This window comes from Giraffa tippelskirchi, chromosome 3 (genome assembly GCF_054371585.1).
Source record: "Giraffa tippelskirchi isolate mGirTip1 chromosome 3, T2T-mGirTip1v1.2.pri, whole genome shotgun sequence".
NCBI lineage: Eukaryota > Metazoa > Chordata > Mammalia > Artiodactyla > Giraffidae > Giraffa > Giraffa tippelskirchi.
Window position 1 is genome coordinate 6,639,961 of NC_137277.1, and position 13,995 is coordinate 6,653,955.

The 13,995-nt window shown below is 56.4% G+C and overlaps 2 protein-coding genes across 34 annotated transcripts in view; one reads left to right on the forward strand and one right to left on the reverse strand.

Moving 5' to 3' along the window:
- Positions 1-204: 204 nt before the first annotated feature.
- Positions 205-5,226, reverse strand: NAT9 (N-acetyltransferase 9). 27 transcript variants are annotated; one of them, XM_081575157.1, is made up of 8 exons: positions 5,170-5,226; positions 4,515-4,600; positions 4,071-4,290; positions 3,514-3,623; positions 2,825-2,968; positions 2,180-2,239; positions 1,936-2,027; positions 205-1,823 (listed from the first exon to the last, which is right to left on the reverse strand). In XM_081575157.1, the coding sequence occupies exons 4-8, from the start codon at positions 3,608-3,610 to the stop codon at positions 1,689-1,691; spliced, it is 528 nt and encodes a 175-aa protein (XP_081431283.1). In that variant the 5' UTR covers positions 3,611-3,623; positions 4,071-4,290; positions 4,515-4,600; positions 5,170-5,226; the 3' UTR covers positions 205-1,688. The 27 variants fall into 27 exon arrangements, with proteins under 27 accessions (XP_081431283.1, XP_081431269.1, XP_081431263.1 ...); XM_081575143.1 differs by having other exon boundaries at positions 1,936-2,030; XM_081575137.1 differs by having other exon boundaries at positions 1,921-2,030.
- A 244-nt stretch (positions 5,227-5,470) lies between these two features.
- The window catches only part of SLC38A12 (solute carrier family 38 member 12), a 52,900-nt gene continuing 44,375 nt past the window's right edge, over positions 5,471-13,995 (forward strand). For 3 of the 7 annotated variants that reach the window (XM_081575158.1, XM_081575160.1, XM_081575161.1), the window contains exons 1-2: positions 5,471-5,560; positions 6,319-6,435. In XM_081575158.1, the coding sequence (XP_081431284.1) occupies positions 6,391-6,435 (45 nt within the window). In that variant the 5' untranslated portion in view covers positions 5,471-5,560; positions 6,319-6,390. Of the gene's footprint in view, positions 5,561-6,318; positions 6,436-8,318; positions 8,434-13,995 lie in introns of all 7 variants that reach the window. The other 4 variants (XM_081575164.1, XM_081575165.1, XM_081575159.1 and 1 more) reach the window with 2 other exon arrangements.

Here is a 13,995-nt window from a genome sequence, read left to right on the forward strand (position 1 = left end):
CTCTGATGGAGGTCCCCTGCAGGTGCGTCGGCCCCACCAGGCTGGGCAGGGGCCCTCCCTACCTCACCTGCTGGGTGGGGAGGCCCTAAGGACTTTTGACTCTGATTAAGCTCGCACAGGTGGAAGGAACAGGTGGCTCAGAGGCAACTGTCACGGAGGGGCCTGGGGCCCCGGCAAGCAGTCTGTGTGTTAGGTTCAGGCATGTTTTGTTAATGATTTTATTTATGGTTGTGCAGGGTGTTCATGCTGCGCGGGCTGTTCTCTAGCCGCAGTGAGCAGGGGCTGCTCTCCAGTGGTGGGGCGTGGGCTTCTCACCGCGGTGGCTCCTCTTGTTGCAGAGCACGGGCTGTGGTGCCCACAGACCTCAGTACTGCGGCTCCCAGGCTCCAGAGCACAGTGGCTGCGATGCACAGGCTCAGCTGCTCTGCCATGTGGGAGTCTTCCCAGACCAGGGCTGGAACTCGCGTCCCCGGCATTGGCAGGGGGCGATTCTTTACCACTGAGCCACCAAGAAAGCACTCAGGCGTATTTTAGATTCTAGTTTTCCACGTTCCTACCTGGTGAGGCCTGGGAGCTGGGAGTCCTCAGCCACAGTCCTGGCTCTGCCATCAAAAGCTCTGGGGCCTCTGGCGAGCGCCTGCTCCTCCCTCAGTCGTGTCTGACTCTTTGCGACCCCGCGGGCTGTAGCCCGCCAAGGCTCCTCTGTCCATGGGATTTCCCAGGCAAGACTACTGGAGTGGGTTGCCATTTCCTTCTCCACGAAAATACCCTAGGTGCCCTCAAAGGTCTCTTCTCCGATTGTGTTTTGAAACCATGCCACCGGGCTACGACGGGGCGTAATGAGACAGACGTCAAAGGCTGCCCGGCTGGCTCTGAGGTGCCCGGCTGCCAGTTAAGCGCTGGTTGCCATGCAGCCCGGCCATCTCAGGCCTGTGCCACAGGCGCCCCCTCGTGGCCTCGGCAGGTGGAGCTGCTCCCGGGGTGGCGGGATGAGCCGGGGAGAGCAAGGTGCCTTCAGGAGGCCGCGGCCAGGTGGCCTCTGCTTCCTCCCGCAGCCCCTGCAGCTGAGCAGGAGGCCCGAGCTTCATCGGGGGGTGGGGGGTGCTCCAGCCACACGGAGCTGTATCCAGAACTAATGTACCCCGCCCTCAAATCTGGCTCCAAAGACCAGGACACCCACCCCCTTTCCCAGCCACTGGGCTGTCGTTCAGGGCTGACCTTCCTTTCCAAACCTCCCGGGGGCACATCCTTCCGCTTCTGCAGGACGACTGAGCACCAAGCTCCCCACACCGTCAGCCCAGTGAGAGAACAGGGCCAGCTGCGTGCAGTGCGCTTTACTCCCACCCGAGCCTGGGCGGCCCCTCTGGGGGAAAGGGAGGCCCCACCCGCCCCCGGTCCCCAGCTCCGCCTCTACCTGCCCGTCCGCCTGTGGACTCGGGCCACCCACTCCAGTCTGAGTCCAGGTTTGGCCAGGAGGAGGGGCTGACCCTGGAGTAGCCCAGCCACAGCACCAGCCAGAAGGAGGCCAAGGCTGAGTCCAGCCCAGAGTCTGAAGGGCCCCATAAGGAGATTCCCAGCCTGCAGCAGGGCCAGCACATCCTGCGCCCCAGGCTCCATCCGTTCACCTGCGGCAGGGCTCTGGGCTTCCACACCCATCCACACGGGGAGGCCTGTCCACGTGCCGGCTGTCAGCAGGGCTCTGACGCCCCCTCTCTATAGGGCTTCTCTTCCACATGGCTGGTCTGCTCTAGAAGCCACTGCCGCTCCGGCTCACTCATCATCAGTCTGAGCGTCACCTCCTGGAAGACACTGCTCACAGCCACCTATGTGCGCCAGGGACAGAGCAGGGCCAGCTAAGTTACAGCCCCAAGTCCGAGCACCACCGGGCCCCCCACCCAGACCCAGGCCTCACCCTCTCACCAGCACCAGCCTGACCTGCTCAAAGTGAAGCTTTCGGAACATCCGGATGCTTGGTTCATTTCCTTGTCCAATTTTAGCCTCAAACTTGGTCAGACCTAGCCTGGTCACTCCTTCGGAAGGGATCAGAGAGGGTCAGCTGCACTATGAAGCCCTCTGTCCCTCCCAGCCCCCTCCAGCCCACCTGCCCCCACCCCTGGGCCTGAGGGTTCACCCCCCACCTCCTTGCCTCCCCTGGAACCACCTGCCCGGCCCTCCTCACCATAAAGCATCATCATGAGGACAGCCTCCGTGCCCAGGCCCTGGCCCCTGCAGCTGGGCTCTAGGAGGAATGATAAGTGTCACTGACACTACATGCCCGGCTCACAACCCTAGGAAGCTTGCAGATATGGGTGCCATTCTGCAGATGAAGAGACAGGCCCAGAAAAGTTAAATGATTCGCCCAAGATCTCACAGATCAGCAACACTCAGCAACCTGACCCCAAAACTGACCCCTTCAGCTCAGTGTGCTGCCCCACGAGCACGTGCACACAGCCCTTTAGAAAGAGAACACACGATGGACACAGAAACGGGGGGCTCTTCACGGCATAGGAAGATGCTCCAGGGAAGAGCACTGATTTTGGGGGGGTCCCCAGTCCACCCCAAATATGGGGCAGATTGCAGCCTGCAGATCCTAAAACCAAAGGTTAAGTTCACACCTACGCATGAGATGGGAATAAAACGAACCACAAGGGTGAGCCGCGAGGCTAACAGGATGCCAAGTGTGGTCTGCCCGGCCAGGTGCTGGGCTCACCAAGGCCAGGGCCTTGCACCGAGCTCTTTGGGTGCCTTATGCAGCTTCGACGGCTTCAGGTTCAGCAGATCTGAGGGCAAGAGGGGAGGGAGGGCAGGGCCAGGTGGAACAAACCTGCAATCATGACCTCGATCTCCCCCAAGGAGGGGTCCCCGAGATCCGTGAGGAAGAGGTTCACATCTCCCGCCATGCAGCTCTCTTCGCTGGTGCCCGGCTGGGCCTGCCACTTCTCTGCATTCAGCACAATGAAGGTACACTCTGAGGGGGGAGACGGGGTCGTCACCTTCTCCCCACAGGAGGGCGGAGGCCAGTCTTCCTACCTGAGCCAGAGAACCGGCCCTGTCTCTGAATCTGGCAGAAAAGGGGACCTGGCACTTTCTCCCGCTGATTACAAAGCCCAAAAGCAGCCTCCTGCAGGAGACAGTGGCCTTCTGCAAACAGGGACTGCATTCTCAGAGGGGGGTGTGACTCAAAGACCAAACTGGGCTTGCAGCGAGGGGCACAAGAGGTGCAGCCTGATTTACAGCCAGAGCCCCACAAGCTTTCTTTTCTCTAAATCCCTCCAGGCCTGGTGCAGTGAGTGGGCAAGAGAGCAGAAGCATCAGCCCCCACCTTCGGGGTCTGGCTTCAGGGGGCATCACAGTCTAAGGGTTTCAGGCACCTCCCCAGCTTTTCACAAAGTGCTTTTTTTTGGCAAACTTTCTGGGGCCCCAGCAGGGAATGGGAAAGGGAGGGAACCCAGGAAGGCCTCTGGAATCAGCCCTCCCACAGCCGGCCCAGCCCGGGCCTCCTCCGCTGCTCACTGTCCGCGTCTTCCCGCCAGCTGCGCTGCATCGCGTACTCCTGCTCCAGGGTCAGTGGCTCTGAGGCCGTCAAACGCCGCAGCTCCTCTGATTTCATCCACTCGTGGTACCTACAGGGGCGGAGGGGCAGCCTTCAGCAAGCAGGACCGATTTAGAAGCCTAAGTCTTGACGTTTTATGAGATGAAGAAACGGATGCTTGAGAGGCAAACCCCTACGGCTAACAGAGGGCCAGAGAAGATCCAAGAAAGGGTTATAATGGCTCCTACGGCAGAAGGCCGCACGCCCAGTAGCCAGAGACAGCAGGAGCCAGTCCTATCTGTTCAGCCTTCTCTCCTGTCGCAGGGGTCAGTGTGGGGGAGCAGCCGGAAGCTAAACATTTCTCAAATTCCTGAGATGTAATGGCAAGCCGAACTCAGCAAAGAAGGCTGGACAGATCTCCACGAAGGCAGGGTGCCAGAAACCCCCCAAGGGAAAACCACAAGCAGAGAATACACGCCCACAGCACCACCAGCCCTCTCTACCAGACATTCTCTAACGGCCACCACAAGAGCCTCACCTTGTGACTCATTCCTGGCCGTTCCAAACAACAGACCTCACAACAACCCGTCGGCTCAGTTTTACAACAGGTGAGCATTCAGTCTCCAAGAACTGAGCCTATTTACTGGCACCAGAGGGGCGGCACACTTTTACAATCAGAAGAGAAGACAATACGTTTTCTTCCTCACCCACATGTAGTTTACATAAAGGAATTCCTTGCTGAAAGGCCAAGAAGGAAGCTGAGGCGGGGTGAAAGGGAGATACAGGGGGACTGGTTACTACCTCCAGGGAGGTCATTGCCCTCTGCTTCAGTTTTCAGTTTTTCCTATTTGCAATGACCTCTCGCACCAATGTTTCTCCTCCTCGGAGAAAAACAGCCTCTGAGATTTGGGCTAAGATAGGCTGACCCTCCTCGCTGACCCCTGGAGAACTGGCTTGCAGCCCATGTCAGGGGAGTGGTTACCTGGGCACATGCTCCGAGGTGTAGGGGACCAGCAGCACCTTCTTCCCCAGCAGCAAGATGTTCTGATTTAGCCTCATGGTAGCAGCCTGCAGCTAGCAGGGAGGCAAAGATTTCAGCACCTGAGTTTCCTCCCACTTAGGGTGGGAGCCTGGGCTCTCAATTCGCTAAACGCCTCCCGGGGCTAAGTTGTCAGAAGAGAGAGCCTCCATCCTTCTTCCTTTCCAAACACTTCAGAGAACACGGCCTTTAAACCCCTTGCAAGGAGGGGAACCGGGCTGGTGAAAGACAATTAAACAATCCTGGACTCGCATCTCAAGGAGCCATCAAGCATGGGCCTCACAGCCAAGCACCAAGATTTATCACCGAAACTCCCATCACTTGCCCCAGTCCTAAGACGCCGCCCGCCACGGTTAATTTTCTGCCGCGTCGTAAACCTGTTTCCAACCCCTTTTCCCAGCGAACTCCCCTCCCGCCAGGAGGCTCTCGCGAGCCATCCGGGCCCCATCCTGGGCCACTTTCGAGGGAGGCGGGCTGAAGGCCTCGATCGCCTGCCCTTTATGAGGGGTCACAGCCTACGCTTCTCGAACCCCACGACCACTGGGGTCCCGGGGACGGCCAAATCCACAGCCGCTCCTCTGCCCGGACAGGCGCCCACCTCTCGCACCCGGCCCCAACTTTCCCCGCCGGGCCGACGGCCGCCCCTCGCGCACGCGCGTAGGCGCGCGCCCCGCCCATTTCCGCCACGCAGACGGCGGCCGCCGAGGCGCGCGAGCGGCCCCCGTCCCCAGGAACCCCGCCCAATCCGCCCCGTGCGCCCCCGCCCACTTCCGCCCCGCAGACGGCGGCCGCGGAGGCGCGCGCGCGTCCCCGCCCCGCGAGGCGCCCAATCCGCGCCGTGCGCCCCGCCCGCGGCGCGCGCGGAAAAGGTGGGCTCCCGGCGCGGGCGCATGCGCGCTGCGGGCGCTGGTGCTGGACAGCTGGCGCCGGCCGCAGCCCCGGGGATCGCAGGCGGCGGCCGCGGCGGCCCGGAGCCGGCTTCGCTGCAGGTGTCGGGGCGAGAGGCTGGGGTGGGCTGGGGTCGTGCTCGGCTCGGGGCTCCTTCAGGAGAGGGGAGGAAAATGGAAGAGGATCGCAGAGGAGCGAGAGCCCCAGGGCAGGTTGGGGGACGTGGAGCGGAGGCCCTGAACGAAGCTCTGGGACGAGGAGTTGGGTTGGGGAGTGACCTCGGAAAGCCGCTAGCCCCTTGCCCCAGGCGGGGGAGGCAGTTACTTGGCTACCCTGTTGCGATCGTGAGCTCGCTGTTGCTGGCATTGAATGTGGATAACCAGAGTGTGTGCTGGGTGAGACTTGGTGGCATCCAAGGATCCTTAAATTACTTGCAGTCTGAGCAGCAATGAATGCATGCCCTGCACAGCCAGGGAAAGGTAGGAAGAGACCACCCAGGTGTCATCATACAGGGAGATACTTCTGTCCCGGCTGTCTGGTGACAGATATTGAGGCCATAAAGTGTTAGTCGCTCAGTTGTGTCCGATTCTTTGCGACCCCATGGACTGTAGCCCGCCAGGCTCCTCTGTCCATAGGATTTTCCAGGCAACAATCCTGGAGTGGGTTGCCATTGATCTTCCTAGCCCAGGGATTGAACCCATGTCTCTTGCATTGCAGGCAGATTCTTCACTGTGTGAGCCACCCAGGAAGCCCCTGAGGCCTTAAGTGTCTGATTAAAGGACAGGGAAGGGGTGGCCCTGCAGACATCCCCAACCACTGTCTAAATCCATGAGAAAGCTGAAGTCTGTTCTTTTTCCAGGGAGCTGCAGCAGCTGCCACTCCGGCGTAGAAGGAGCGTTGACCGCTGAGGGAGCCTTCCTCACTTTGGGAAATGGCAGGCGAAATCACAGAGACCGGGGAGCTCTATTCTCCCTACGTGAGTTCACTTTGGGGGCCTATTTTGCCCACATCGGTGCCCTTGGCTTCTAGAGAAGCACACTGCTTCCTGCGGCTTTCACGGTTGGAGTCTGGGAACCCGAGTCAGCAGCAAGCCGTGGTGAACAGAGGATGAGAGTCAGATTTGTTAACTCTTTACGTGTTGATCAGAGCGTGGTCAGGAAGACAAAATGGACTTGCTTGCCCCTTATTTTTATCTCAGGGCTGCTGTCACTTGCAGACAGTGAGGTCAGTTCAGGTGGATGTGTGCTGTCAGCTGTCGACTCTGGGTTTTGCTCCATTCAGCAGTTTGAAACCATTTCACTTCTTAGCTGAACTTTATGTTGCACAACTTTTATAGTCTTGAATGGCGTAAGAGGCAGAGAAAGCACGCGGAGACCTCCAGTTGTGGTTCGCTGGAGCCTGTAATTAGAACAGTTACAATGATGGATTTCTCACTGTTGTGGGTCTGCGTTACCCTCACACATACACTCAGTTTATCTTCTTTGTGTTGTAGCAGATTGGTCATGGTTCCATCACGGAGACCTCTTGGCCTGGGTGAATAGTTGAAGGATTGGAGGATTGGAATAATCAAATGATTGATTCATGTTGCTACCAAGTATCCCAGTGCTGCTAAGTATCCCAAGAAAAGGCAGCACTGCCTTAAGTAGCAAAGTCCTCTTTCTAGAAAGCCCCTAACCTTAAACAGCTGACCTGTTTGCACTTCCCTGGGGACCCATGCTCTGTCTCTGTGAAGTGGTGATGTGATGGATAAGGAAGCACCTCTGAGAACAGCTGAGAAAAACCCTCACACCAAGGTCCTGTGCCAGTCACGTGTGACTCTAAGGGCCCCTTCTTCACCTCGTAATTTTTTTTTTTTTGGCTGTGCTGGGTCTTCATTGCTACATGGGCTTTTCTCTAGTTGTGACCAGCAGGGGGCTACTCTCCAGGTACGGTGCTTGGACTTCTCATTGCAGTGGCTTCTCTTGTTTCAGTGGAGCGTGGGCTCTAGGACATGTGGGCTTCAGTAGTTGCGACTCCGGGATCTGGAGCACAGACTCAGTAGTTGTGGGTCACTGGCTTAACTGCTCTGGGGCATGTGGGATCTTCCCGGACCAAGGATCGAACCCTCATCTCCTGCACTGACAGGCACATCCTTTACCCCTCAGCCACCAGGGAAGCCCCTTCACCTCGTAATTTATCAGGTTTAGTCTTTTTGAACCTTGAAATGGATCGGATCATGCTCCTTTCATCTGTGGAATTATGTAACAGCTCACAGCCTCCTCTGTGTATCAGCAGTGACATGTCCACACTGTCTTTAAACGTCACTACAGCTCCTGCATTATCTTCCAACATCTGTAAGCTTAGAGGCGAGGAAATGAGTTATTTCTGTAGCTGAGCCTTGGGAAGGAAAGCCTTTGATGTGCCCACTTTTCTTGGGCCTCCAGCTGTGCAGTAATCATCTGACATGTCAGCATGTGCCCACAGGAAATGGGGCAGTGAGACCTAAAAGCCTCAGCAAATTCCGCTTTTTAAAACTCTTTCCCTCCATCTCCTATGTGTTGAGTGTTGTTCAAGATCTGCATTCAAGGGCCTCCTCTGGGTATTGGCCATAAACAGCAGCTCGCATTCTCTAATCCTGCTGGTGGAGAGAGAGGTGGGGGAATGTGGATGGTACTGAGGCTGAGGTGGCACTAAGCAGGAGTTGGCAGTCAGGGTTTGAGCGGAGAACACGCCTCCAGCCTGAGGTTTCTGGAACTCTGCCATCCTGCAAGAATGGTTCTTGATCCCCTGTGAGACCAGCAGGAGGGTTGGAGATGCACCCCCCACCCCGACTCCCCGCACTGAGCCCAGAGGGACTGCAGGCTCTGCTTTCCCCTGCAGCTGAACCCCCACTCAGCAGAGCACAGGCGGAACCGTGCTGGCTGCCTTGGGAGAGCCTGACACGGAGCGCTGCGTTCCCAGCCCCATGCCTCTCCCTGCGTCTGTGTGGCCTGTGGTGAGTTCCCGCCACTCGTGGGTGTCAGGGGTGTTTGCCTTCGCCTGCGTTCTTCTGCATCGCCGACGTGTGATGAGCCTCGCAGAGGACTCAGATGACAAGCCCTCTTGAGGACAGTGGGGGTCAGAGAGCATGGTTCAGGCCTGTGCACCTCGCCCTCACGGGTGATCTCAGAACAGGCTTGTCTGTGCCCCCGTGTATGGGGACTGCAAGTGGCACGGGACTGAAGGGATCCCGTGGTCGGAATAGAGGAAGAAGGGGGTCCCCGCCCACGGAGAGGTGGCTGCTGAGGCCGCCTCCCCGCCAGCCCGTCTTACTGAAGATGGGTGACGGTGCTTTCGAAGGAAAGAGGGCTTGTTTCGCGGCCTGAAACCCCAGTTGTTGCTTCCCCATCTCCACCACCTTCTGTTTCCTGTGACAACTGTCGTTGGGGAAGCTGTTGAAAGATGCTGGTGACTCCGACCTCGTGCGCATCCGTGGGTGAGGCCACAGGGACATTGCGCTGTACCCCTAGAGCGTGGTAGGGGGTGGCGGGTCAGCCTTCCCAGGGGAACTGTGCCTTCTCCGGGTCAGCCACAGGGAAGAGTCAAGAATGGGAGGAAGCTCGGTCTGCAGGGCCGCTTTACTGAGACCTCAGCAGGGCGCTACTCCTCTGCTTTCAGTCTTGCCTCCCTGGCGGTCCCCACAGAACAGTCACCAACCAGCAGGAGAGGGGACCCCACACACACACTGGCTTCCTCCTGCCTCGCAACTCCCTTCCACCCGACCTGGCGCTCAGCTCAGGTTTGCTTCCTCTTTGCTCTGCTCCTTGGGTTTGGTCCTTACTGATCCCCTTGACAGAAAGTAAAGACGGTTTAACTCTGGCCAGGAAGGTGGAGACCCCATACATTTTCCTATAGGGTTCCCCCCGCTCCGCCACCCCCAGGCCCACAATACTAGCCTCAAACTGAAAAATAGCAACAACCCAAGACAAATGGGATTACCCATCTCTGCTCCTAACTGCCAACAGTTGATCACTAATTAACTTCTTTGTCAGGTTCTTAAAGGGTCTTTTTCACTGAGATCTATTGGAAGTTTCTGTTGGGAGTGTGATTATTTCACTACGCGTTTATCAGCAGTGGTTCTCAGCTAGTGGCTGTCTTGCCTACCAGGGGACGTTTGGCAATGTCTGGAGACCCCGTGACTGTCACAACACAGGGGCGAGGTGGGGGCTACTGGAGTCTAGTGGCTAGAGGCCAGGGATGCTGCTAAACACCCTGACAATGCACAGAACAGACCCCCACAACAAGGAATAACCTGCCACCAAGTATCACCAATGCTCTGTCTGAGAAACCCTGCTAGACATTAGACCCTTGACTTTTACATCCCAACACCTTCAGCCATCTTTGAATTCACAAATGCCTCTTGTACTTCTTAATTTCCCCATGAAAGTTTTTTTGGGGGAGTGGGGAGGGGAGGGCTGTGTCGTGGCTTGCTGGATCTTAGTTCTCCAGCCAGGGATTGAACCTGTGCCCCCTGTGTTGGAAGTGTGGTGTCCTAATCACTGGGCTACCAGGGAATTCACATTCCTATAAAACTTCTGGCCGAGAACCATCACTCTCTTAGGTCTCTTTGCCTTCTCTTAACTTCTATCGTGAGAACCATCACCAGAGCCATTTTCCGTAAAGAAATAAGGTTCTGCTCTTCATAAGTGTTACCACTTATAAAAGCGATATGCAGGGGACGTCCTTGGCGGTCCAGTGGTTAAGACTTTGTGCTTCCACTGCAGGGGGCACAGGTTCGATCCCTGGTCGGGGAATTAGAAGTGGTACAGAATCCACCTGCCAGTGCAGGAGATGCCAGAGATGCGACTTTAATCCCTGGGTCTGGAAGATCCCTTGGAGAATGAAATGACAGGCGGCTCCAGTATTCTTGCCTGGAGAATTCCAGGACAGAGGAGCCTGGCAGGCTGTAGTCCATGGGTCACAAAGAGTCAGACACGACTGAGTGTATGCAAACACACATACCACGCTGCAGTGTGGCCAAAAAAAAAGCAACATGCAAGGAATGAAGCTGCTGGAAGATCAGACGTTAGGCCCTCGCCCGGGGCCTGGTCTCTCAGTGCCCTGCACACACTCCTGCAGTGGCGTCGGACTCCCTGTCCCGTGCACCAGGGCTGGGGAGTCTGTCTGCAGCCTTGCTGGCCATGCTCCAGCCACACTAGCCTCACCTCCTGGAATGTCCCTCCCCCTCTCCCACCTTAGGCCTTCATCCCTGCCAGTCGCTTCCCTGGCCCTTTGCCTGGACGGCTCCCGCTGAGCCTTCAGCTCCTGGCTTGGATGTCCCCATAAGGCCACCCTCTCCCGGAGGTGCTGCCCCATTATTCTTTGTCACTGAGCCCTGGCTCTTTCCTTCCAAACGCTTCTCCGAGGTGGTGACCATTGTTTGTTTTCTTGTCTGTGTCCTCTTGCTCATCTTGCTCCGTGTCGTCCCCCGGATTCTGAGCACAAGGCCAGGATCACTGGACACTCTCAGTAGCCGTTGAGTAAGCGAGCAAACGAGCAGACCTGGGCGAGCTCACTGACCCACACCCGCCCACGCCTGGAGGTACTCCGCTCCAAGTGCCAGTCATTGAAATTAACCCCAGCAAAAGTCAAAGTTGGGGTTTCCCGACTGGCGCAGCAGTAAAAAGTCTACTCGGGTTCGATCCGTGGGTCAGGAAGATCCCCTGGAGTAGGAAGTGGCAACTCCCTCCAGTAGTCATGCCTGGGAAATCCCATGGACAGAGGAGCCTGGCGGACTGCAGTCCATGGGGTTGCAAAAATCAGACACGCCTGAGCGACTAACACACACACAAAGTCAAAGTTAGCCTGAGGACGTTCACATCTTTGAAAAGTCAATTCAAAAGGTCAGCTGTCACCCTCACATTTATTCTTGCAACGTCACCCTGGGCCAGGACTCTCGGCAGGGGAAGCATCTCGTGCTGGTGGTGTGATCCAATCGAGAGCCAGAGGAAGACAGCTCAGACTTCTCTTGATCCTTCTCGGATCCGTCTAGGGATTGAGATGAGACTAGAACGTTTAACACAGGACTGGGATCTGCCTCCAGGATCAAAGTGAGACTGGGACAAAGACTGTCAGATTCACGGCAGAGGGAACTGAGCCGGGGCCACCGAGGATTCCCGTCTCGAGGCCATCTGCCAGGCACCCCGAGAAATGCAGAGAGACGCAGTGAGACGCAGCAAGCCTCGGGTTTAGTAACAGGAAAGATAAACACATCAACACCAAAAACCCAAACTAGGGCATCAGAAGTGCTCTCAATCCAGGGCTTTGAGACTGGGAGCAAGAAAGACCCGGGAGACTGGGAGGGGCTTTGCAGTGGGAGCGGCGTTGGAGTGGGCACCGCCTCCCCCGCCCCATCCCGTGGTGGGTGGGGGTTGAGGGGCTGGGTGGGAGGCACAGAAGCTTGGTACCCTGGGCAGAGCTGTGTCCTCTCTAGAGGACGCCCTCCCGTTTGTCCAGCACTCTGCCAGTCAGCCCCTGCCCCGAGGCCTGTCTCCCTTCCTAACCACCGCCTGGCCCCTCCAGCCTCCCTGTGATGGGCCCCAGGATGGTGACCGACACTCCTTACTTCTTCCTTTTAAATCCAACTGAGGCTCGTCTGAGAATGGGTCCTAGTTTGTGCGTTTCTGATTTAGAATGCAGCACACGGTTTAGTGGAGCGTAGGGAGATCAGTTAGGAACCTGCTGTTGTAGTTCAGGCCAGAAATGATTCATTTGAGTTATAAAGCGAACAGTACCCACGAAAGACTCTGTGCTGTATGGTAGCTGCTTGTTGATTATTTTATGGATAGTTATGTGTGTACGTTCAGCCCGACCTCCTAAGTTGGCCGCCCTGCCCCCCGCCCCCGCCTTCCGCAGTCAATCCTATTTAGGTCAAGAAGTCACACACTTGAGCATCCTGCTTGTCAGTTCATCCAACCCCATGGAAGTCGTTCGTGTTCTTGGAATCCAGTTTTTCCATCGATTCTGTACACCTCGCCTGATGGTTGAGGGAAGAGGGATGGTTCCAAAGAAGTATGCAAGTGCTTTTGTGAAGGCTCCTAGGAATAAGGTCATTAGCACTGAGATATGGAGGGGAAGGCCGTTCTGAGGCCATTCTGGGGTGTCTAGGTGGAGGGGACTAGCAGGCAGAAAGGTTTGCCCTAAGAGAAGCACAGTCCTCTTCTGTCCCCTGTGATAATTAAAGCCGTAGGATCAAGTGATGTTGCTGAGGACGAGATACACAGAGAGAAAGAGACTGCCAGCGTCGGTAAGAAAGGTTAAAGACTAACACAGCCGTTGGGTTAGGCAAACAGGAGGCCATTGGTGATTATACTTTTCTTTTTTGTTTGTTTTTTGTTTGGTCATTGGTGATTTTTAAGCACGCAATTTCAAGAGAGTTCTAGGGATGGAAACCACAAACTGCGGGAGATGAAGGCAGAGGATATAGTTGCTTCTTATTTTTTATCTCATTTTTTGGCTGTGCTGGGTCTTTGTTGCCGCGTGGGTTTTTCTCCAGTTTCGGGGGGTGAGGGCTGCTCTCTAGTTGCGGCACTCGGGCTTCTCATTGCGGTGGCCGAGGACCACGAGCTCTAGGAACGTGGGCTTAGTTGCTCCGTGGCATGTGGGATCTTCCCGGGCCAGGGATCGAACCTGTGTCTCCTGCATTGGCAGGTGGATTCTTTATCTGAACCACCAGGGAAACCCATAGTTGCTTCCTGGAGGACTTGGTTAAGGGAAAGTTAGAAAGCGGTGTGTTAAAGGTATCAAAGAGTGTTTGCAGGCAGAGGGGAAGAGCTGGGAGGAGGAGAGGGTTCTAGAAAGAACTGAGCCCAGCTTGGGGGCAGGGCTGAGCCTCTCAGTGAGGAAGCACGCGGGTCCCCAGAGACAGGAGCAGGGGAGGGAGGAGGCACCGATTTTTGAGTTCGGGAGGACCCAGGCTTGGGAATTCCCTGGAGTTCCAGCAGTTAGGACTTGGTGCTTTCACTGCTGTAGGCCCAGGGGCTGATCCCTGGTTGGGGAACTGAGATCCTGCAAGCTGCTCGGTGCAGGGAGAAGAAAAAGGGAGGCGTGAGGCTTGGGGAGTGTACCTGAGAGAGACGGGAGCCCCGGGTCTGGGTTTGGAGCCTTTACGTGGGACGTGCTTGCAAGTCCACCACGAGGAGGAAAGAAAATCTGATGCCGCAACCACAGGGGAAGGGACCCTCATCTGTCAGAGGACTCAGCATTAGAATTGTTTTTTTTAAATTTTTTAAAAAGATATTTTTTATTTATTTGTTTATTTGGCTGCACCGGATATTAGTTGTGGCGTTCGGAGTCTTGAGTTGCAGCCTTTGAACCTTAGTTGCAGCAGGTGGGATCCAGTTCCCTGACCAGGAATGGACTCTGGGCCCCTGCATTGGGAATGCAGCGTCTTAGCCACTGGACCACCAGGGAAGTCCCATCATCGTTAGAATTTTTTTTGAATTCCAGAAGCCTTTAGCAGCTTCATATTAGGGAACTGAGAAAGAGGGTGCTGATTCATCTCCAAAGCCCGAGGCCC